At 42.2% G+C, this 22,435-nt stretch overlaps 1 protein-coding gene across 1 annotated transcript in view; it reads left to right on the forward strand.

Moving 5' to 3' along the window:
- Window positions 1-15,142: 15,142 nt before the first annotated feature.
- LOC118370573 (teashirt homolog 1-like) overlaps window positions 15,143-22,435 on the forward strand; it is a 36,163-nt gene continuing 28,870 nt past the window's right edge. The window contains exon 1 of the mRNA XM_035755622.2: window positions 15,143-16,282. Coding sequence (XP_035611515.1) covers window positions 16,243-16,282 — 40 coding nt within the window. The 5' untranslated portion in view covers window positions 15,143-16,242. The remainder of the gene's footprint in view (window positions 16,283-22,435) is intronic.

Here is a 22,435-nt window from a genome sequence, read left to right on the forward strand (position 1 = left end):
AGTGAGGGTCTCAGCTCTCTGTAGGTATCCTTGTTATTTCTCAACTCTCAATATTCAGTTCAATAGCAACTATTTTTCAACCAAGCGATTTGATATGGCTTTGAGATACATACACTGACTGTAAAAAAAACAACAATAAGGACACTCTCCCAATATTCAGTTGCCTATAGGCCTCATGGTTAGTAGCCTACAACTGCAAAGTTTTTTTTAGCACATAAAATCTACGGTTGGATGAAAACAAGCTAGCCGTGGGTATTATATTTAGAGTTAGTGATCTAAGTAATTTGTTTAGAGTTTCCACTTCCTCAGGTGTTGAACCCAACATGAATTAGCCTGTTATATTACTTAGTGCATTTAAAGATGTATGTAATTAATCTTTATTGAACATAAAAGTCATATTTTGACATTAAAATGTAGCAACTACTGTATAGAAGACCCCAGAAGATAAACTGAAAATTACCAACACTGACATTGCCTTCCTCTCACCGGACATTTTGCATATGTCTGTAATTTTCGGTGATTTTGCTACACAACATTCCTGTATATTGTTCTGAAACCATTATTTGGTCAACAGTAATAGCTTATGCATTATGTTGATTCCTGGTATGAAAGTATCTGCCTGTCCCTGTTTCACTTTCGGCTGCTGTGTGAGCAAGCCACACGGAGGAGGGAGAGAAGCACACAGTGGTGTGTATTCATGAATGCCAAGGGAAGCCAAGCTTCCCCCCAAAATGTTTTTACAAAATATATATTTTGTTGGGTGAGCTGCTCAAATTTTGGGGGAGATTTTTGCGTACTTTCTCTGTTATACCAGTGCCCTCGCTGGGGCCTACTGCTGTAATGAGTGAGCCACCCCCCCCCCTTCGCATATACAATTATTTTTCTTTCGTCTCTCTGTGTTTCATCATTTTCCTTCAATTCGCAAGAGGCTGAACTGAGTGAGCTCATCTTTGAATGGTCCCGAAGCCAGTTTGAATTTGGCGTCCCTCCTAGTAAATCACATTGAGAGAATACGTCATTGACAGCAACAACTTGAATTGTTGCATCTCGTGTTGTTGTGCTTCGGTGGCTAGTTTAATAAAATTGTCCCTTTCCTAAATTAGCCATGGATGGAGACGGGGATTTGGACTTGTGGTTTTACTTAATTCTCCGTACTGGCCAATTACCTTTTTTTTTAAAGATAGCACCGAAGAACATGGCTGACGTTTTAAATTCTCCCACCAATTGTGCTATCTTGCCATTTTTTTTGCATTTTGTGTAACTTATTTTTTTACCTATTGTGTACATAATGTTGCTGCTACCGTCTCTTATGACCGAAAATACCTTCTGGACATCAGAAAAGCGATTACTCACCGCGGACTGGAAGAAGCTTTTTCCTTTAACGAGTCCGACGATAAGGATATCCTGCTTTCACTGGAATAGGCCCATATCCATGCCTTTGCTTGAAGAAAAGACAGTGGAAAAGGGGCCGCAGATCGGGCAGCCTTCTGAGAATCCGGAGGCGAGAGTAAACTTCCACTGCCTTCCGTTCTTCTTGCTAACGTGCAATCATTGGAAAATAAAATTGATGACCTACCATTAAGATTATCCTACCAAAGGGACATTAAAAACTGTAACATCTTATGTTTTACCAAGACATGGCTGAACAAAGATACGGACAATATAGAGCTAGCGGGATATTCCACGCACCCTCAGGACAGAGACGCTACCTCTGGTAAGACGAGGGGTGGGGTTGTGTGTCTTTTTATCAATAACAGCTGGTGGGCGATGTCTCATATTAAAGAAGTCTTGAGATATTACTCGCCTGAGGTAGAGTACCTTATGATAAGCTGTAGACCACACTATCTACCAAGAGACTTCTCATCTGTATTATTCGTAGCCGTCTATTTACCACCACAGAATGAAGCTGGCACTAAGGCCGCTCTCAACCAACTCTATAAGGCCATAAGCAAAGAAGAAAATTCTCACCCAGAATCGGCGCTCCTAGTGGCCGGGGACTTTAATGCATGCAAACTTAAAATCGGTTTTGTCAAATTTTTACCAGCATGTCACATGTGCAAACCTGACCATAATTCTATCCTCCTGATTCCTGCTTATAATCAAAAACTAAAGCAGGAAGTACCAGTGACTCGCTCAATACGGAAGTGGTCAGATAATGTGTATGCTACACTACAGGACTGTTTTGCTAGCACAGACTGGAATGTGTTCCAGGATTCATCCAATGGCATTGCAGAATACACCACCTCAGTCATCGGCTTCATTAATAAGTGCATCGATGACGTCGTCCCCACAGTCGTCCACCCAACCAGAAGCCATGGATTACAGGCAACATCCACATCGAGGTAAAAGCTAGAGCTGCCGCTTTCAAGGAGCGGAAGTATAATCCGGACGCTTATAAGAAATCCCGCTATGCCCTAAAACAAACCATCAAACAAGCAAAGCGTCAATACAGGATTAAGATTGAATCACACTACACCGGCTCTGACACTCGTCGGATGTGGCAGGGCTTGAAAACTATTACGGACTACAAAGTGAAACCCAGACGCAGTGATGCGAGCCTACCAGACGAGCTAAATGCCTTTTATGCTCGCTTCGAGGCAAGCAATAAGGAAGCATGCATGATGAGAGAATCAGCTGTTCTGTATCTGTGTGATAATGCTCTGGGTAGCCGATGTGAACAAAACCTTTAAACAGGTCAACATTCACAAAGCCGCTGTGCCAGACGGATTACCAGGATGTGTACTCAAAGCATGCGCGGACCAATTGTCAAGTGTCTTCACTGACATTTCCAACCTCTCCCTGACCTAGTCTGTAATACCTACATGTTTCAAGCAGACCACCATAGTTCCAGTGCCCAAGGAAGTGAAGGTAACCTGCCTAAATGATTACCGCCCCGTGGCACTCACGTCGGTAGCCATGAAGTGCTTTGAAAGGCTGTTCTTTGCTCACATCAATAGCATCCTCCCGGGCATCCTAGACCCACTCCAATTCACATACCGCCCCAACAGATCCACAGATGACGCAATCTCAAATGCACTCTGCCCTTTCTCACCTGGACAAAAGGAACACCTATGTGAGAATGCTGTTTATTGACTACAGCTCAGCCTTCAACACCATAGCGCCCATGAAGCTCATCACTAAGCTAAGGACCATGGGACTAAAAACCTCCCTCTGCAACTGGATCGTGGACTTCCTGACGGGCCGCCCCCAGGTGGTAAGAGTAAGCAACAACACGTCTGCCACGCTGATCCTTAACACTGGGGCCCCTTATGGAGTGTGTACTTAATCCCCTCCTGCATTCCTTGATCACCCACGACTGCGTGGCCAAACACGACTCCAACACCATCATTAAGTTTGCTGATGACACAACAGTGGTAGGCCTGACCACCGACAACGATGAGACGGCCTATAGGGAGTAGGTCAGAGAACTGGCAGTGTGTCATCAACCTCTCCCTCAATGTGAGCAAGACAAAGGAGCTGGTCATGGACTGCAGGAATAGAAGGGCTGAACAGGCCTCATTAACATCGACAGGGCTGTAGTGGAGCAGGTCGAGTGTTTCAAGTTCCCTAGGGTCCACATCACCATCATCATGGTCCAAAACATACCAAGACAAGGGCACACCAAAACCCTTGTGAAGAGGGCACACCAAAACCTTTTCCCCCTCAGGAGACTGAAAGATTTTGTATGGGTCCCCAGATCCTCAAAGGGTTCTACAGCTGCACCATCGAGAGCATCCTGACCGGTTGCATCTCCGACTGGTATGGCAACTGCTCCGGATCTGACTGTAAGACACTACAGAGGGTAGTGCGAACGGCCCAGTACATAACTGGGGCCAAGCTTCCTGCCATCCAGGACCTATATAAAGGTCCTGGATGGGGCGGGGGTGGCAGGTAGCCTAGTGGTTTGGGCATTGGGCCAGTACCCGAAAGGTCCCCGAGCCCGAGCTGACAAGGTAAAAATCTGTCATTCTGCCCCTGAACAAGGCAGTTAACCCACTGTTCCTAGGCCGTCATTGTAAATAAGAATTTGTACTTAACTGACTTGCCTAGTTAAATAAAGGTTAAATAAAATAGTAGGTGGTGTCAGAGGAAAGCCCTTAAAATTGTCAGAGACTCCAGTCACCCAAGTTATAGACTGGTACATGGCGAGCGGTACCGGAGCGCCAGGTCTAGGACCAAAAGGCTCCTCAACAGCTTCCAAGACTGCTGAACAATTAATAAAATCACCACCGGACAAGTTACATTGACCCCCCCTCCCTTTTGTACACTGCTGCAACTCCCTGTTTGTTTGTTATCTATGCATAGTAACTTCGCCCCCACCTTCAGTACATGTACAGATTACTTCAACTAGCCTGTACCCCCGCACACTGGCTCGGTACCGGTGCCCACTGTATGTAGACTCGTTATTGTTATTCTTATTGTGTTGCTTTTTATTATTACTATTTATTTTAGTCTGCTTGGTAAATATTTTCCTCTTCTTGAACTGCACTGTTGGTTAAGGGTTTGTAAGTAAGCATTTCACGGTAATGTCTACACTTGTTGTATTCGGCGCATGTGACAAATAAAGTTTGATTTTGATTTAATTGGATTATAATGCCAATTCTGCTCCAACCATTAATTCATATATTCTACCCTGGCCTGAGGATGAACGTTCAATATGTATCTAGATGTAGAAGGCTAATGTTAACTAGCTAACATTGACCATGAAAGTTAGGTTAGCGAGCAAGTATTTTAGCCAGGTATTTTTTTAAAGTGTGTACTGTAGAGTGATAGACCATTTCGTCAACATGAAATAGAGGAGGATGGCATTGGCATTTCTCTACAAGTAGGGTGAGTCAACATGTTTTTTCTACTTGCACAAACATACACACACACACACACACACACACACACACACACACACAGAAAAATCAGAACTATGTACAGAAACATCATATTTAGCTTATGTTGACTTGACTAAATTGTTTTTGGTATATTTTAGTTCTCACTGTATTAGACTAACCAGGGGTCAGTTGATGATGTTGAAATGTTGAAGTTGAAATGGTGCTGGAATAGTAGATCGGAAAGTATTCAGACCCCATTACCTTTTCTGCATTTTGATACGTTACAGCCTTATTCTGAAATGTATTAAATAAATAAAAATCCACACACAATACCCCAGCAATACACACACACAATACCCCATAATGACAAAGCAAAAACATTTTTTTAGTGTTTGCAAATTTATAAAAAATAAAACATAATTATTCAGACCCTTTGCTATGAGACTCAAAATGGAGCTCAGGTGCATCCTGTTTCCATTGATCATCCCTGAGATGTTCCTACAACTGGATTGGAGTCCACCTGTGGTAATTTCAATTGATTGGACATGATTTAGAAAGGCGCACACCTGTCTAAGGTCCCATAGTTGACAGTCAGAGCAAAAACCAAGCCATGAGGTCGAAGGAATTGTCCGTAGAGCTCCGAGACAGGATTGTGTCGAGGCATAGATCTGGGGAAGGATTGACGGTACCCAAGAACACAGTGGCCTCCATCATTCTTAATTGGAAGAAATTTGGAACCGCCAAGACTCTTTTTAGAGTTGGTAGCCCGGCCACACTGAGAAATCGGGGGAGAAGGGCCTTGGTCAGGGAGATGACCAAGAACCCAATGGAGCTCCAGAGTTCCTCTGTGGAGATGGGAGAACCTTCCAGAAGGACAACCATCTCTGCAGCCATCAATCAGGCCTTTATGGTAGAGGGGTCAGACGGAAGTCACTCCTCAGTAAAAAGCACATGACAAACCACTTGGAGTTTGCCAAAAGGCACCTAAAGACTCTCAGGCCATGAAAAACAAGATTCTCTGGTCTGATGAAACCAAGATGAACTCTTTGGCCTGAATGCCAAGCGTCATGTCAGAAGGAAACCTGGCGAGGATCTGCAGAAACAGGTGTGCCAAGCTTGTAGCATCACACCACAGAAGACTCGAGTTTGTAATCGCTTCCAAAGGTACTTCAACAAAGTACTGAGTAACGGGTCTGAATACTTATGCTTTGTCATTATGGGGTGTTGTGTGAAGATTGATGATGGAAAAAAAAAAAATTAATACATTTTACAAATAAGCTATGACTTAACAAAATGTGGAAAGAAATCAAGGTGTGTGAATACTTTCCGAATGCACTATATATCACTGTCGCAAGGCATCACTGTCGCAAGGCATGTGAACTAACAGGTTATAATGCAAACAACGCAATTATCACAGCACACAGGTTGTATTATGGCTTTTTTTCTGGCTTCCCCAGTGATTTTACCCACACACCGCTGGAAGCACACGCATATCACGTTTCTCAAAATGCAATAATGCTCAAAATACAGTTTTCAAATAAACTACTGTTGTTCTAGTTACAGAGAGGAGAGTCACAGCTTTCTGTGAGTATATGATTTATTTCTCACTTCTTAATATTGAGTTCATGGCACCCCTTTACAATAGGACTAGGCTGAAGGGTGTCGGGGGCAGTAGAGTGCACCATTTGCAGTGAATAGGCCAACATCAAGTAGCCTAGGCCTCGCGCTGGAAAGTCTTTGTAGGACATTATCCTACCTTTACTGATAGATTAATCAATTAGCCTAGATGGCACAGGAGGTTGGTGGCATCTTAATTGGGGAGGACGGGCATGTGGTTATGATTGGAGTCGGGAATCAGGGGAACGGTATCAAATACTCAGAGGGGAGGACAGCTCATAATAATGGCTGGAACCGAGCATCCGTTCCAGACATTATTATGAGCCTTCCTGCCCTCAGCAGCATCCTGTGCTGCATGGCTATACACTGAGTGTACAAAACATTAGGAACGCCTACCTAATATCGAGTTGCACCCCCTTTTCCCCCTAGAACAGCCTACAGTGCCTTGCGAAAGTATTCGGCCCCCTTGAACTTTGCGACATTTTGCCACATTTCAGGCTTCAAACATAAAGATATAAAACTGTATTTTTTTGTGAAGAATCAACAACAAGTGGGACACAATCATGAAGTGGAACGACATTTATTGGATATTTCAAACTTTTTTAACAAATCAAAAACTGAAAAATTGGGCATGCAAAATTATTCAGCCCCTTTACTTTCAGTGCAGCAAACTCTCTCCAGAAGTTCAGTGAGGATCTCTGAATGATCCAATGTTGACCTAAATGACTAATGATGATAAATACAATCCACCTGTGTGTAATCAAGTCTCCGTATAAATGCACCTGCACTGTGATAGTCTCAGAGGTCCGTTAAAATCGCAGAGAGCATCATGAAGAACAAGGAACACACCAGGCAGGTCCGAGATACTGTTGTGAAGAAGTTTAAAGCCGGATTTGGATACAAAAGATTTCCCAAGCTTTAAACATCCCAAGGAGCACTGTGCAAGCGATAATATTGAAATGGAAGGAGTATCAGACCACTGCAAATCTACCAAGACCTGGCCGTCCCTCTAAACTTTCAGCTCATACAAGGAGAAAACTGATCAGAGATGCAGCCAAGAGGCCCATGATCACTCTGGATGAACTGCAGAGATCTACAGCTGAGGTGGGAGACTCTGTCCATAGGACAACAATCAGTCGTATATTGCACAAATCTGGCCTTTATGGAAGAGTGGCAAGAAGAAAGCAATTTCTTAAAGATATCCATAAAAAGTGTAGTTTAAAGTTTGCCACAAGCCACCTGGAAGACACACCAAACATGTGGAAGAAGGTGCTCTGGTCAGATGAAACCAAAATTGAACTTTTTGGCAACAATGCAAAACGTTATGTTTGGCGTAAAAGCAACACAGCTCATCACCCTGAACACACCATCTCCACTGTCAAACATGGTGGTGGCAGCATCATGGTTTGGGCCTGCTTTTCTTCAGCAGGGACAGGGAAGATGGATGGGAAGATGGATGGAGCCAAATACAGGACCATTCTGGAAGAAAACCTGATGGAGTCTGCAAAAGACCTGAGACTGGGACGGAGATTTGTCTTCCAATAAGACAATGATCCAAAACATAAAGCAAAATCTACAATGGAATGGTTCAAAAATAAACATATCCAGGTGTTAGAATGGCCAAGTCAAAGTCTAGACCTGAATCCAATCGAGAATCTGTGGAAAGAACTGAAAACTGCTGTTCACAAATGCTCTCCATCCAACCTCACTGAGCTCGAGCTGTTTTGCAAGGAGGAATGGGAAAAAATGTCAGTCTCTTGATGTGCAAAACTGATAGAGACATACCCCAAGCGACTTACAGCTGTAATCGCAGCAAAAGGTGGTGTCACGCCTTGGTCATTGTATCTTGTGTTTTTGTTATATGTTTGGGTAGGCCAGGGTGTGACATGGGTTTATATGTTGTATTTCGTATTGGGGTTTGTATTAATTGGGAGTGTGTATTATTAGGGGTGTGTCTAGTTAGGCTTGGCTGCCTGAGGCGATTCCTAATTGGAGTCAGCTGATTCTCGTTGTCTCGGATTGGGAATCGTATTTAGGTAGCCTGAGTGCGCGTTGTATTTCGTGGGTGATTGTACCTGTCTCTGTGTTAGTCACCAGATAGGCTGTAATTAGTTTCACTCGTTTGTTGTTTTTGTATTTTCAGTTATTTCATGTACCGCATTATCTTCATTAAAAGTAATGAGTAACCTACACGCTGCATTTCGGTCTGACTCTCTTCAAACAACAGACGAACTTCATTACAGGTGGCGCTACAAAGTATTAACTTAAGGGGGCTGAATAATTTTGCACGCCCAATTTTTCAGTTTTTGATTTGTTAAAAAAGTTTGAAATATCCAATAAATGTCGTTCCACTTCATGATTGTGTCCCACTTGTTGTTGATTCTTCACAAAAAAATACAGTTTTATATCTTTATGTTTGAAGCCTGAAATGTGGCAAAAGGTCGCAAAGTTCAAGGGGGCCGAATACTTTCGCAAGGCACTGCAAATTCATTGAGGCATGGACTCTACAAGGTTGACTCCAATGCTTCCCGCAGTTGTGTCAAGTTGGCTTAATGTCCTTTGAATGGTGGACCATTCTTAAGTGTGAAAAACCCAGCTGCATTGCAGTTCTTGACACAATCAAATCGGTGCACCTGGCACCTACTACCATACCCCATTCAATGGCACTTATATATTATGTATTGCCCATTCACCCTCTGAATGGCACACATACACAATCCAAGTCTCAATTGTTTCAAGGCTTAAAAGTCCTTCTTTAACCTGTCTCATCCCCTTAATCTGCACTGATTGAAGTGTACTTAACAAGTGACATCAATAAGGGATCACAGCTTTCACCTGGATTCACCTGGTCAGTCTGTCATGGAAATAGCCCTCAGTCTTGTACCCTCAGTGTATAGCAACAATATCATATTTAGATTTAGCAATCCAGCAAAGTATTTTGAGTTCCCACCTCCTCAGGTGGTGAATAATGTAGCCAATAGGCCAATACGCACAAAGATGTCGGCAAATTCTCTAAAGAGTCTGAAATAAATTGGATCATTCTGGATCCTATTTTGACAGGTTACATATCAAAATATCAATAATTCATTTCCTGGATATGTTAGATGAAATAGCTTACTTTTTCAATCATAGGCTTCACTAGCAGGTATCTTACTTGGCACTAGGAAATAATGTCTAAAGACCTGCTGCTAATTTAAAGTAGCTGTCCATAAAAAAAATACATTGTTGTATTTTTTGCTATCGAGCAAATTAGTTTATCACAAAATAACATTTTGCCCATATCACCCAGCTCTAGCACATCCCCCCCAAAAAATATTTCTTAATTTATCCGTGATTTATCATTATCACAAAAACATTTTCCATTTATGCCGATATGGATTTTTTTGCCATATCGCCCAGCTCTAAACAACAGTCCAATTGTCAATCCAAAATTCCATGACCATCACTGGATTAGCCTGAACATCATAATATCTTGAATCATGCATTCCTGCTTGGAAGTGTTAGATAAAAAAATAGTTTGAATCCCTCAGTAGTCTAAGAAGTATAATAAATAATAAAGAACTGTGAATTACTTTACAAGACGGTTACTCATGACTTGGGTCCAACCAAATCCTGGGCTGGTGCCATCAACTGTAAAAGTTAGTGACACCAGTGGGGAAATGTTAGTCTGGAGCCCTGTAATAGTAAGTCAAACTTGTGGTTAGTGTTGCTGCAGAACACATATGACAGGCACTAATTTACAATATAGCCTATGTTGGTCACTTGGCTTTTATAACGTATATCTATAAAACTTAAAGCAGGCAGACAGACAGGCAGGCAGACAGACAGAGAACAAGAAGAAGCACAGAGTGAGAAGATGCTGAGACAGATCGGCAGCACAGCAGGGAGGTAAACAAAATGGCTAGAGAAGCGACACAGTTATAGTGGTGAGTTGTATCTCCAGTCCGACCCTGTTTCTTAGTGTGACTGACAATGAGGTTCTCTGATAGCAGGTCGAAAGAAGCGTCACACTCAAACATTTTGTCAGAAGCTTTGCTAAAAATGTAATAATGAATAAATATAGACATAACACTTTGTATCTAAACTTTACATGTAATAAAAAAAAGTGAATTTGTCAATCAAGTGTCAATTAGTGACTAAATAAATATATTGGCTAAACATATTTTCTGCCTTGTAGACATAAGCTTCAAGAGTTTTCTGGACAAAAACTTCCATTACTATACTTGACATGTTTGAGAAACTTTTCTTGGATATTACATTGCCATCTTACCCATTTCCAATTTACATTTAGGGTCTGTAAAATTAAGGGATTAAAGACTAATCTAGCTCTGGCTAAATATCTTATCCGTACCTTATCGATAAAAGCTTAAAAATAAAATCCATATACATTCAGTTTGTATATCACAAATATTTGGGATGAGGCTGTTTGTTTGAGTAAACAGTAGGCTACTTTAGGATTGTTCCCTCACCTTCTTGCAGTGGGCCTTCAGCCGGTGTAGTATGTAAAATCAGGGATGAAATGGTAGCTTCATCCTCACTGGTATGACTGTACACCATCCATACCCTCCATGGGTGTTCAAGTTAACCAATCTAAAAAAAAAAAAAGAAAGAAGAAAGAACAGAATTTCTGCAAATATACAGTACATTACAACTACATGAACATGTTCATAGGTACTGAAGAGAGGTTTTTTTCCAACATAGAGGAAATTGAGACCACGGTGACACAAAACGATGGTGACTCGTCATCGCGTTGTCATTGTGTCAGTATGAAAAGGTACTTGATATGTGATGGGGGAAATGGGACTATGCCATGTTATTGTTTGCAAATGTGTAAGATCTTGACATACATGTGTGTGGACATGTGTGAAGGCGTCCTAGGATTGTGTAGCTTGGAAGCAATTTGGACCATAATGCACTGATTCACTATGACTGGCTGTAAGGAAGGGGAGAAAAACAAATTAGTCAAATGAAATAAATAATGTCTTCAAAAGGTGCTAGCACCTAGCACTACAAAAATAAAATATAATATTTTTAAAAATCCCTTCAATCTTGTCACTGGATATGCCGTACTTGTCCTCAGACTTCCAAGGCACTGCAACACAATTCCAAGAATATTCCAGGGAGTTATGGTCTGGCCTCCAATTTTCATTCTGTGTTGTTACTGACAATGGTAGCAATGATCTCACCAGGGTGCCGTCTGACTCTGCATTTAGCCATGTCTCTTGTAGAATCACCATGTTCTTTCTCAAATATTCAGTTATTTTGATCTTTCCAAGGTTGATGATAGTACTTTACACCACACTATTTATTCTATCAGCATGGCTGCTTTTAGTTATATTCAAAGTTAATAAAAAAGCTGAATTCAAAGTCTGCTTTTTTGTGTCCTGTAGATTTCATGGCTATGTTATTACCATGGTATTGTGGAATCTTCTTTGTAATAATCTTGTAAATAATATTGTAAGGTAAAAATACATCAAATAAGTTATACCCGATATTTAATGACATTGTAAGTATACAGTAACATGTAATGATTTAGGAGTAATGCACCAGCATTGCTCACCATGGCAACTTGTGAATAGTGGTGGACACTACAGAAAATACATACAGACAGACTCACATATTACCAGAGGTTAGGCTTGTGCACTGATCGTGAGATTTTGCTACATTATTTAAATATATTTCCCTAAACACATCTCCCATTGAAAAATCCCTAGGGACTTACAGAGCAGCCACCATCTTGTTTTCCAGTTGAACCCTATGTGATAGGGCGTTTGTGTTGAGTCATCAGGGTCATTCAGCAACAATTATAGTTATGATGTAAGTTTATGGAGCCATAACACACTGACAACACCACTTGTGTGTGTGTGTGTATTTGTGTGTTTTTGCGTGTGTGTTTGAATGCATAGGTATGTGTTTGTATACCAGTGCATGTATTTGCAAGCATGCATCTGCAATGTGCATGTATGTATGTATGTATGTATGTATGTATGTATGTATGCATGTATGTATGTATGTATGTATGTATGTATGTATGTATGTATGTGTGAGCTGCATGTGACTGCCTTCCTTTGGGCTGACAAGAAAGCAAACAGCACGATGTGTACTTTGGTGTGTACAAATATAGATAATATCACATAACATATAATATGTGTATCTAGATACATTTTCCATAATAAACTAACCTGAAATAGCACCTTAATTAAAATATAGGCCTACAATATTGCAGAGCTTCACTTTCAGTCCATATGACCATGGCATAATTATTATAACACATTTTCAATGCCATGCATATTATGAAAGTTAAAAACACAGGAGAACCGAATTATTTGACATCTTACTTTGAATACAGCACAATGCATTGGGAAAATGTCATACACTCAGGGCTTTTTAGCTAACAAAAAAGTATGAACTCTAAATTAAACAAATTATTTATCAGGCATATTTTGTGCAAGTTTCTCGGGAATGTCAAATGACAATCACTTTGAGTTAAAGTTTAACTGCATTGTTATTCAGCATGAGGAGGAAAGCATTGTCTAGAAGTGTTTTCATTCACTATGAACCATTATGAACCTGTGGTTTTTGCCTTGAAAAATACATTTTGCGTGGCGTTCTGTTATCGTCAGAGCATTCACTAGTGAATAACGGGCAACAAATTAAGCTCTACACAATAAATGTAATACACTATGCGACACAGTTTTGGTTGAATAGTTTGTCATATTTCTAATAGTCTAACTTCTGAATTCTGTCAACTTGTCTATACCTAAATTACACACACACAAAAATGCAAGCAATAGCTTATAGAAAGAAAGAATCCAAACAAGAAAGACAACATTAGACGCTGCTGTTATGCTAAACTGCACACTGGACGGGGCGTACAACTAAGGCAGGGTGAAAGGTTGCATGGTTCAACATCGGATCAAATGTATAGAATTCCATAAGGTAAACATCTATATTAAGTAACACAAAACATATATTAATTGTTTTTGACTGTTGACCAAAAATTGTTAACTTAACACAGCTCATGGGTATCCTATGTCAAATTACACTGTCAAAATAATAATAACAACAATAATAAAAATAACAATTGTGTAAAATAATGGGGTTTAAGAATATGAAATGACAATTAAAATGTTCCAATAGTAAAACTGAACACTTACAACTGTAAACGCAGCTTGAGAAGTCGTATAATCTTTAAAAACTCAGGAGGCCTATTCACTGTGAAAAAGCTCCTATAACACCGTGCTCTGTCCATAATGTGCATAAAACTGTCCTTGTCAGCTCTACATCCCGATGCACTCACTATCTGATTGAAGATTAGTGACGTAAGAAACATCAATCGCGACAGGCATGCCGAGATGGATGGAGGGATGGGTAGATAGACAGATGTTGGGGCGGTACTTGGAAATATTGCCACATTATTAGCCTCTTCCGACAACCACGTATGATCAGTTTGATAACACGTTGGCAATGTCTCAAGAATGTCGCACACTGAGAAGTAAGGATTTTATTTTAGTGGGTAAAACGATGACAGTAGTCTCTTGGTTAATAATTTGATACTTTTTGACTTGAGAAAAATATCTAACATAAAAAAGGATTGAAGTCGTGCGGCGTGAAACTTGAACAGATAGAGGCTAACATATGGTGCAAATTCCGAGAACTCACCCAGGGTCAGTTTTAAGCAAGGTTCATCTGCCGGCCGCCAGCCCGGGCGTTGGAAAGTTAATCCGTCTCTCACAGACACATCCGTGCGCCCGAGAATTTGTATAGAGTTGGTGCATTTGCAAGAACCAGAGGCCGTGGTGGTGATGGAAGCTGGGCTGCGCTGGGAAATTCTCCCAAATATCCGCTGCATGGGGTGATGGGTAGAGAGGTGCGTATATACTGCTGTGCAACGTAACACAGCTTCAATGTCACCCAAGTTATAGGCTAGCCTATTTAGCGCCATCAAAAGTGCATTAGGTAACAGATGCACTCACACAGTAGCCAAAGAGCATCTCATAAAAAAAATAAAAGGAAAACTAACTGCACGGTCAATTGGGGTTCTCTTGATTTCGTAGGTATAGAATACTTTCAACAGCTTGGCTATCAGTTATTGTACAAATAGCCACTCTTTCTCGATGCGGTCGGGCAGAATCAGTTGTATCAGCATGTTAATAACATAGTGAATGTTAGAAATTGATGAATAAGTAATGAATAGGGATGGAGTGCAGTGCAGTGCGGTTGCAGTCACAGTGGACTTGTGCACTCGGCGCCCCTCCCCTTCCCATGCGAAGCAGTCACTTCTTAGCAAGGTGTAGCGAATCAATCTGCAACTTTCAATGCCCATTTTTAAGGGTGTCACTGAAAGAGGTAAAAAATGCTAAATACCTTTACAGAAGCTCTGCAATCTAATATATGGCCTAAAAAGTTCAAGAAAGAATGCATTTCTGAAGAGAAAATAATAGAATAGCCTACAGAATATCCTGTCACTGTTATTTTCTATTTTGCAGTCCATGCAAAACGAAGGCAGTAATAAATAACCTAAGACATAGGCCTACGCTTGTTGGCTTATTGTCTCGTATGCTAAAAACGAATTTGAAAACCAACCATCATAATGCATGGACGTGGTGACACTTTATTCAGCATAGCACTGCATTGGACAGGGGCTGTTTTATAATCGTGTTATAGAAAATAATGTAGAGAAAAAAACAGAACAATTAAAAAGATTGACACGGTGGGCTCTGACTGTCAGAGTGACGCTTCCAGAGGGGTGGAGTAACGGAGAGGCAGGAAAGGCAACTCGATGTGTCTGTCTATCAGTTGAGCCTGTCTGATCATTCGCGCATCCCCCCAATGTGCGATACATATTTCTCACTGCGGAGACGAGACCCCCGCCTCGCCATCTGGAGTAAAACATAAGCAATAGGTCCACACTCGTATCCTTTCGTGGAGTAGCTGTTGGCGTTTCGCTTGTTTATGAAAAGTCTTTGGAGCAGTAATACATCAACTGTCCACATGAAAGCCGAAAGGACATCATTTTTGTGAGTATCGTCGGAATAGGCTATCCGAATCGAGCTCTGGGTGTTTCGGTCGCTTGAAGAGAGACAGAAAGTAGCTTATTGGCGGCATAGCCGTTTGAGCTTTCTGCCGTGGCTATCATGACTGACTGACTGACACGGACTGATTGACAGAACCCTCTAATGTCCATATCCCAGCTCTCTCTCCCATTTTGTGTCGACTTGCAGAGATTGAACAACCGAACAGCACCTGTGCAGAAACAGTTTGGAACGTTATCCATCGCCGTGGAAGTTTGTAATACATTGAAAGACTTCTTTGTTACTTTCTACGCGAAAATCGGTTATAAAGTGTCGTTCTAGGGGTGGAATCCTTTTTTTTTGTCATGGAAGCACGGCGGGATTGAAGAGGCTTTGGCTGCTGTCCACGTTCTCCACGGTTATACTGAAACCTAAACGGAGGTCTTGCTATTTTTGATCACCATGCAATGAGTTATTACTCTGTTTCTACTCAAAACATCCATAGAGAAACATATATTTTTGTTTAGAGATATGCTATTGGGTTCTTGACATTTGCCAAACAATTGCTGAAAGATTAATTAGGTTTTTATAAAAAAGAATACTTTCACCGACGCTCAGACTTCCTTTGCCAGTCAAAGAACGGGAATCGACATTCCTATTCCGATTCTATTGAAGAGAAGGACAAAACGACGAGATATTTGCTTTGATTTCGTTGCACTGGTTTCCTCTTGGGTCGTCTTTTATTTTGGTCTCTGCATGAAAAGTCAAGCGGAAAGTCTACCAGCAGCATGCCGAGGAGAAAGCAGCAAGCGCCAAGGCGGTCCGTAGGTAAGCACAACCCTGAAGTATTGTTTCCTCAAGTTCCCCGTAAAATCCTCTCAAATTCTCTGTTTCCCATCCTTATTTAAAATAACCCTAAATATACACATATTCATAACGGACCTTCTGTGTTATACATATTTCGCTTACAACCAAAAGGAGATAAATGTTACACCTTTTTTCAAATTGGCCAGAAAAAAAGTATTTACCAGCCTGTAGATTATGGAAATACTTTCCAGTTTTCTGTCACAGGTTCATATTCACATATATGTTTTCAAACCCCATCGGTCTATTGAACGTTCACACACAGAGATAATAGACCTAATGCAATTGGACGTGTGTTCGCTCATTTTATCTAGTGTTTGAGTCTCTTCTCTGCATTCCACTCGTGGATTGCCATCCTTGATTTGATGCCTGATTGATCGCCTGTCATGCGACTGCCTTTGATCTATTAATTCCTTATAATAATCAGTAATTCATTCACCATGGAAACACGCATGCGCTTGACAGCTTGAGCCACTCAAAAGACAACTTTGGCCCCTGTCGAGAAGCAGGAGAAAAGACTAATTGAAAGCAAAGTTCCCAAGCAGGGGTAAATACTTTGCGATTAATGACCAAGGGGGAGGGACAAGGGAAGGAGGCGGAGGGAGGCTGCTGGGGCTTGTCAAGTTCAGAAAGTAACACCCCAATACTCTTAAGAGTATGTTGACAATATTCCTGACTCTCTAGGCTACTCCAAACTCACTAGGCTGCTCTGTCCCGATTCACTAGGCTACTCTAAAAAATGTACTCACCTAGATTATATTTGAGGTTATAGTAGCCAATGCAGAGTGCACACTTTTTGTTTTCAGCTTTGATAGTGTGTTGAACATCTCATTCCAAAATCATGGGCATTAATATGGAGTCGGTCCCCCTTTGCTGCTGTAACAGCATCCTCTCTTCTGGGAAGGCTTTCCACTAGATGTTGGAACATTACTGGGACTTGCTTCCATTCAGCCACAAGAGCATTAGTGATGTCAAGCATTGATGTTGGGTGATTAGGCCTGGCTCGCAGTCGGCGTTCCAATTAATTCCAAAGGTGTTCAATGTGGTTGAGGTCTGGGCAGGCCAGTCAAGTTCTTCCACCCCGATCTTGACAAACCATTTCTGTATGGCCTCTCTTTGTGCTCGGGGACATTGTCATGCTGAATCAGGAAAGAGCCTTCCCTTAATTAAACTGTTGACACAAAGTTGGGAGCAGAGAATGTAATTGTACGCTGTAGTGTTAAGATTTCCCTTTACTGGAACTAACGGGAGGGAAGGGGTGTGGGGTGTAAGGGGTGTGGGGTGTGGGGGGTTGCTCGAACCATGAAAAACAGACCCAGACCATTATTCCTGCTCCACCAGACTTTACAGTTGGCACTATGCATTGGGGCAGGTAGCGTTCTCCTGGCATCCTCCAAATCCTGATTCGTCTGCCGGACTGCCAGATGGTGAAGTGTGATTCTTCACTGCAGAAAATGTGTTTCCACTGCTCCAGAGGCCAATGGTGGTGAGCTTTACGTCACTCCAGCCGACGCTTGGCATTGTGCATGGTGATCTTAGGCTTGTGCGTGGCTGCTCGGCCATGGAAACCCACTTTATGAAGCTCCCAAAGAACCGTACTTGTGCTGACGTTGTGTCCAGAGGCAGTTTGGAACTCGGTTGTGAGTGTTGCAACCGAGTACAGATGATTTTTACGCGCTTCAGCACTCGGCAGTCCCGTTCTGTGAGCTTGTGTGGCCTACCACTTCACAGCTGAGCCGTTGTTGCTCTTAGACGTTTCCACTTCACAATAACAGCACTTACAGTTGACCAGAGAAGCTCTAGCAGGCTAGATATTTGACTAACTGACTTGTTGGAAAGATGGCATCCTATGATGGTGCCACGTTGAACTGAGCTGTTCAGTAAGGCCATTCTACTGCCAATGTTTGTGTATAGAGAATGTATGGCTGTGTGCTCGATTTTATACACCTGTCAGCAACGGGTGTGGCTGAAATGGCCAAATCAACTCATTTGAAGTGCTGTCCACATACTTTTGTTTATATAGTGTATATTTTTGGTGAGATGCACAATGATTTCTTTGACACTTAGGTATTTTTATGAAGTATCATGAAAGAAGACCAGAGTTGAGCTTGTCATTTTGGAGGTGTTTTTTTTCTTAGAACAGTGAATGATTGACAGGGATTTCCACCAGTCACCTAATGAGAAAACTGCCTTTGAAGTTCAGGCATTACCGACTGCTGCTGAACAAAACAGTTCTAGAATATTAAACAGTATTTGGAAATGTGAAGTTAAGCAGGTTGGGAAGGAGAGACTTTGAACTCTGTGGGGTTGTGATTTCATCTTGACTGCAGAGATATACATGTGATGATATTCAGATATAAGTACGTAATGGATAAACTAGTAAAAAAAATGGCAACCGTCACACAAGGGTTTTTGTCACTACGCATGTCAGCTAAAGTCAACTCCTAATATATACAATGGCTTGAGACTGTCGTGAATCGATGTACTAAATTGGCCCATGCAACTACCCAGAGCAAAAACATTATTTGGGACTGGTAAACTGCAATGCACTTCATTATAGTATGCCCGTATCCAATGTGTACACGTAACAGGAGGGGAATATATTGCATGCTTTAGCCTAGTTTTACCATGCACTGAAATGTACAAAAGGCTGCTGAATTATCTGACCCAGCAGCTTGTGCACTTAACCGACCATCGTCTCCCTGCTCGACTCCCATCCGGCTTTTGAATATTGATTTAATTGTCTGTTTAGTGAAAGGCACATGCATCACTGGCAGTAATGCTCAATCAAAAGTTGGCAGGCGTCGTCTTTCCATTATTTCCCGTGCGTGACATATGGTGGTCTCCATCAATACACTGTGACAAGAACTAGTTTGTGTGTTTGTGTGACAGTCTCCTTCCTTACTGAAAAATGCACCCCCACGCACACACTCTTACACTCACACACACACAACTCAAAACACATATTTTAAGTGAAATTAAAATCTTGACACAAACACACATGCAATGTCAGGGAAAGACGAATGTGAAAACAACTAGCCGAATTTTACTGAAAGGCGATTGAATATCACTGTTTTAAAATGGAGGTCTCTGCTTTAGTGGTGATTTCTAGCCCCTCGGAGGGCGCTGTACCTTGTTGCTATAATGGCCAGTTAGTGTACATCAAGCTCTCCTCCATTTGGAACAACATTGCTGCATCTGTTAGTTTTGGCAGTTCCGTTCGATGCGGTGCAATTCGAGCAGCAGCAATTTTTTGCTGCAGTCATTTGATCTCCGGGAGGGTGCTTCATTCTCATTTTGGGTGTGTTTTTATTTTGCAAGACGCTCTAATTTGGAGTGACTTTCAAGTCCAGGGTAGGCTTTCTGTACCTCATCCATTTTCAAGCCAGAGATAAACAATCGGTAGCCTATGTAACGCAAGTGCCGTTTATATAAGAGAGTACTACTTTTCTTTACAAATGTGTCCAGAGAAGCTTTGTTACACTACATGACCAAAAGTACAGTATATCACAAAAGTGAGTACACCCCTCACATTTTTGTAAATATTTGAGTATATCTTTTCATGTGACAACCCTGAAGAAATGACACTTTGCTACAATGTAAAGTAGTGAGTGTACAGCTTGTATAACAGTGTAAATTTGCTGTCCCCTCAAAATAACTCAACACACAGCCATTAATGTCTAAACCGCTGGCAACAAAAGTGAGCACACCCCTAAGTGAAAATGTCCAAATTGGGCCCAATTAGCCATTTCCCCTCCCCGGTGTCATGTGACTCGTTAGTGTTACAAGGTCTCAGGTGTGAATGGGGAGCAGGTGTGTTAAATTTGGGGTCATCGCTCTCACACTTCCTCATACTGACTGGTCCCTGGAAGTTCAACATGGCACCTCATGGCAAAGAACTTTCTGAGGATCTGATAAAAAAATCATTGTTGCTCTACATGAAGATGGCCTGGGCTATAAGAAGATTGCCAAGACCCTGAAACTGAGCTGCAGCACGGTGGCCAAGACCATACAGCGGTTTAACTGGACAGGTTCCACTCAGAACAGGCCTCGCCATGGTCGACCAAAGAAGTTGAGTGCACGTGCTCAGCGTCATATCCAGAGGTTGTCTTTGGGAAATATACGTATGCGTGCTGCCAGCATTGCTGCAGAGGTTGAAGGGGTGGGGGGTCAGCCTGTCAGTGCTCAGACCATACGCCGTACACTGCATCAAATTGGTCTGCATAGCTGTCGTCCCAGAAGGAAGCCTCTTCTAAAGATGATGCACAAGAAAGCCCGCAAACAGTTTGCTGAAGACAAGCAGACTAAGGGCATGGTTTACTGGAACCATGTCCTGTGGTCTGATGAGACCAAAATAAATGTATTTGGTTCAGATGGTGTCAAGCGTGTGTGGCGGCAACCAGGTGAGGAGTACAAAGACAAGTGTGTCTTGCCTACAGTCAAGCATGGTGGTGGGAGTGTCATGGTCTGAGGCTGCATGAGTGCTGCCGGCACTGGGTAGCTACAGTTCATTGAGGGAACCATGAATGCCAACATGTACTGTGACATACTGAAGCAGAGCATGATCCCCTCCCTTTGGAGACTGGGCCGCAGGGCAGTATTCCAACATGATAACGACCCCAAACACACCTCCAAGACAACCACTGCCTTGCTAAAGAAGCTGGGGGTAAAGGTGATGGACTGGCCAAGCATGTCTCCAGACCTAAACCCTATTGAGCATCTGTGGAGCATCCTCAAACGGCAGGTGGAGGAGTGCAAGGTCTCTAACATCCACCAGTTCTGTGATGTCGTCACAGAGGAGTGGGAGAGGACTCCAGTGGCAACCTGTGAAGCTCTGGTGAACTCCATGCCCAAGAGGGTTAAGGCAGTGCTGGAAAATGATGGTGGCCACATATTGACACTTTGGGCCCAATTTGGACATTTTCACTTAGGGGTGTACTCACTTTTGTTGCCAGCAGTTTAGACATTAATGGCTGTGTTTTGAGTTATTTTGAAGGGACAGCAAATTTACACTGTTATACAAGCTGTACACTCACTACTTTACATTGTAGCAAAGTGTCATCTCTTCAGTGTTGTCACATGAAAAGATATACTCAAATATTTACAAAAATGTGAGGGGTGTACTCACTTTTGTGATATACTGTATGTGCACACCTGCTCTTCCCACCCATCACTGATATAACAGCCTCCACTCCTTTGTGATGGCTTTCCACTAGACGTTAGAACATTTCTGCGGGGACTGGCTTCCATTCAGCCAGAAGAGCATTAGTGAGGTCAGGCACTGATGTTGTGCGATTAGGCCTGGCTCGCACTCGTCATTCCAATGAATCCCAAAGGTGTTCGATGAGGTTGAGGTCAGGGCTCTGTGCAGGCCAATCAAGTTTTTCCACACCGATCTCGACAAACCATTTCTGTATGGACCTTGCTTTGTGCATGTGGGCATTGTCATGCTGAAACAGGAAAGTGCCTTCTCCAAAGTGTTGCCACAAAGTTGGAAGCACAGAATCGTCTAGAATGTATGCTTTAGCGTTAAGATTTCCCTTTACTGGAACTAAGGAGGTGGGCCTAGCCCGAACCATGAAAAACGGCCCCATACCATTATTCCTCCTCCACCTTAGGCTTGTGTGTGTGCGGCTGCTCGGCCATGGAAACCCATTTCATGAAGTTCCTGGACGAACAGTTATTGTGCTGACGTTGCTTCCAGAGGCAGTTTGTAACTCGGTAGTGAGTGTTGTAACCGAGGACAAACTATTTTTACATGAGACGCGCTTCAGCGCTCTGCAGTATGTGAGCTTGTGTGGCCTACCACTTTGTGGCTGAACTGTTGTTGCTCCTAGATGTTTCCACATCACAATAACAGCACTTATAGTTGACCGGGGCAGCTCTAGCAAGGCAGAATATTGACGAACTAACTTGTTGGAAAGGTGGCATCCTATGAAGTTGCCATGTTGAATGTCACGGAGCTCTTCAGGAAGCCCGTTCTACTGTCAATGTTTGGTTATGGAGATTGCATGGCTGTGTGCCTGATTTTATATACCTGTCAGTAACGGGTGTGGCTGAAATAGCCAAATTCACTCATTTGAAGGGGTGTCCACATGCTTTTGTGTGTGTATATAT

This window comes from Oncorhynchus keta, chromosome 19 (assembly GCF_023373465.1).
Source record: "Oncorhynchus keta strain PuntledgeMale-10-30-2019 chromosome 19, Oket_V2, whole genome shotgun sequence".
Classification (NCBI taxonomy): Eukaryota; Metazoa; Chordata; class Actinopteri; order Salmoniformes; family Salmonidae; genus Oncorhynchus; species Oncorhynchus keta.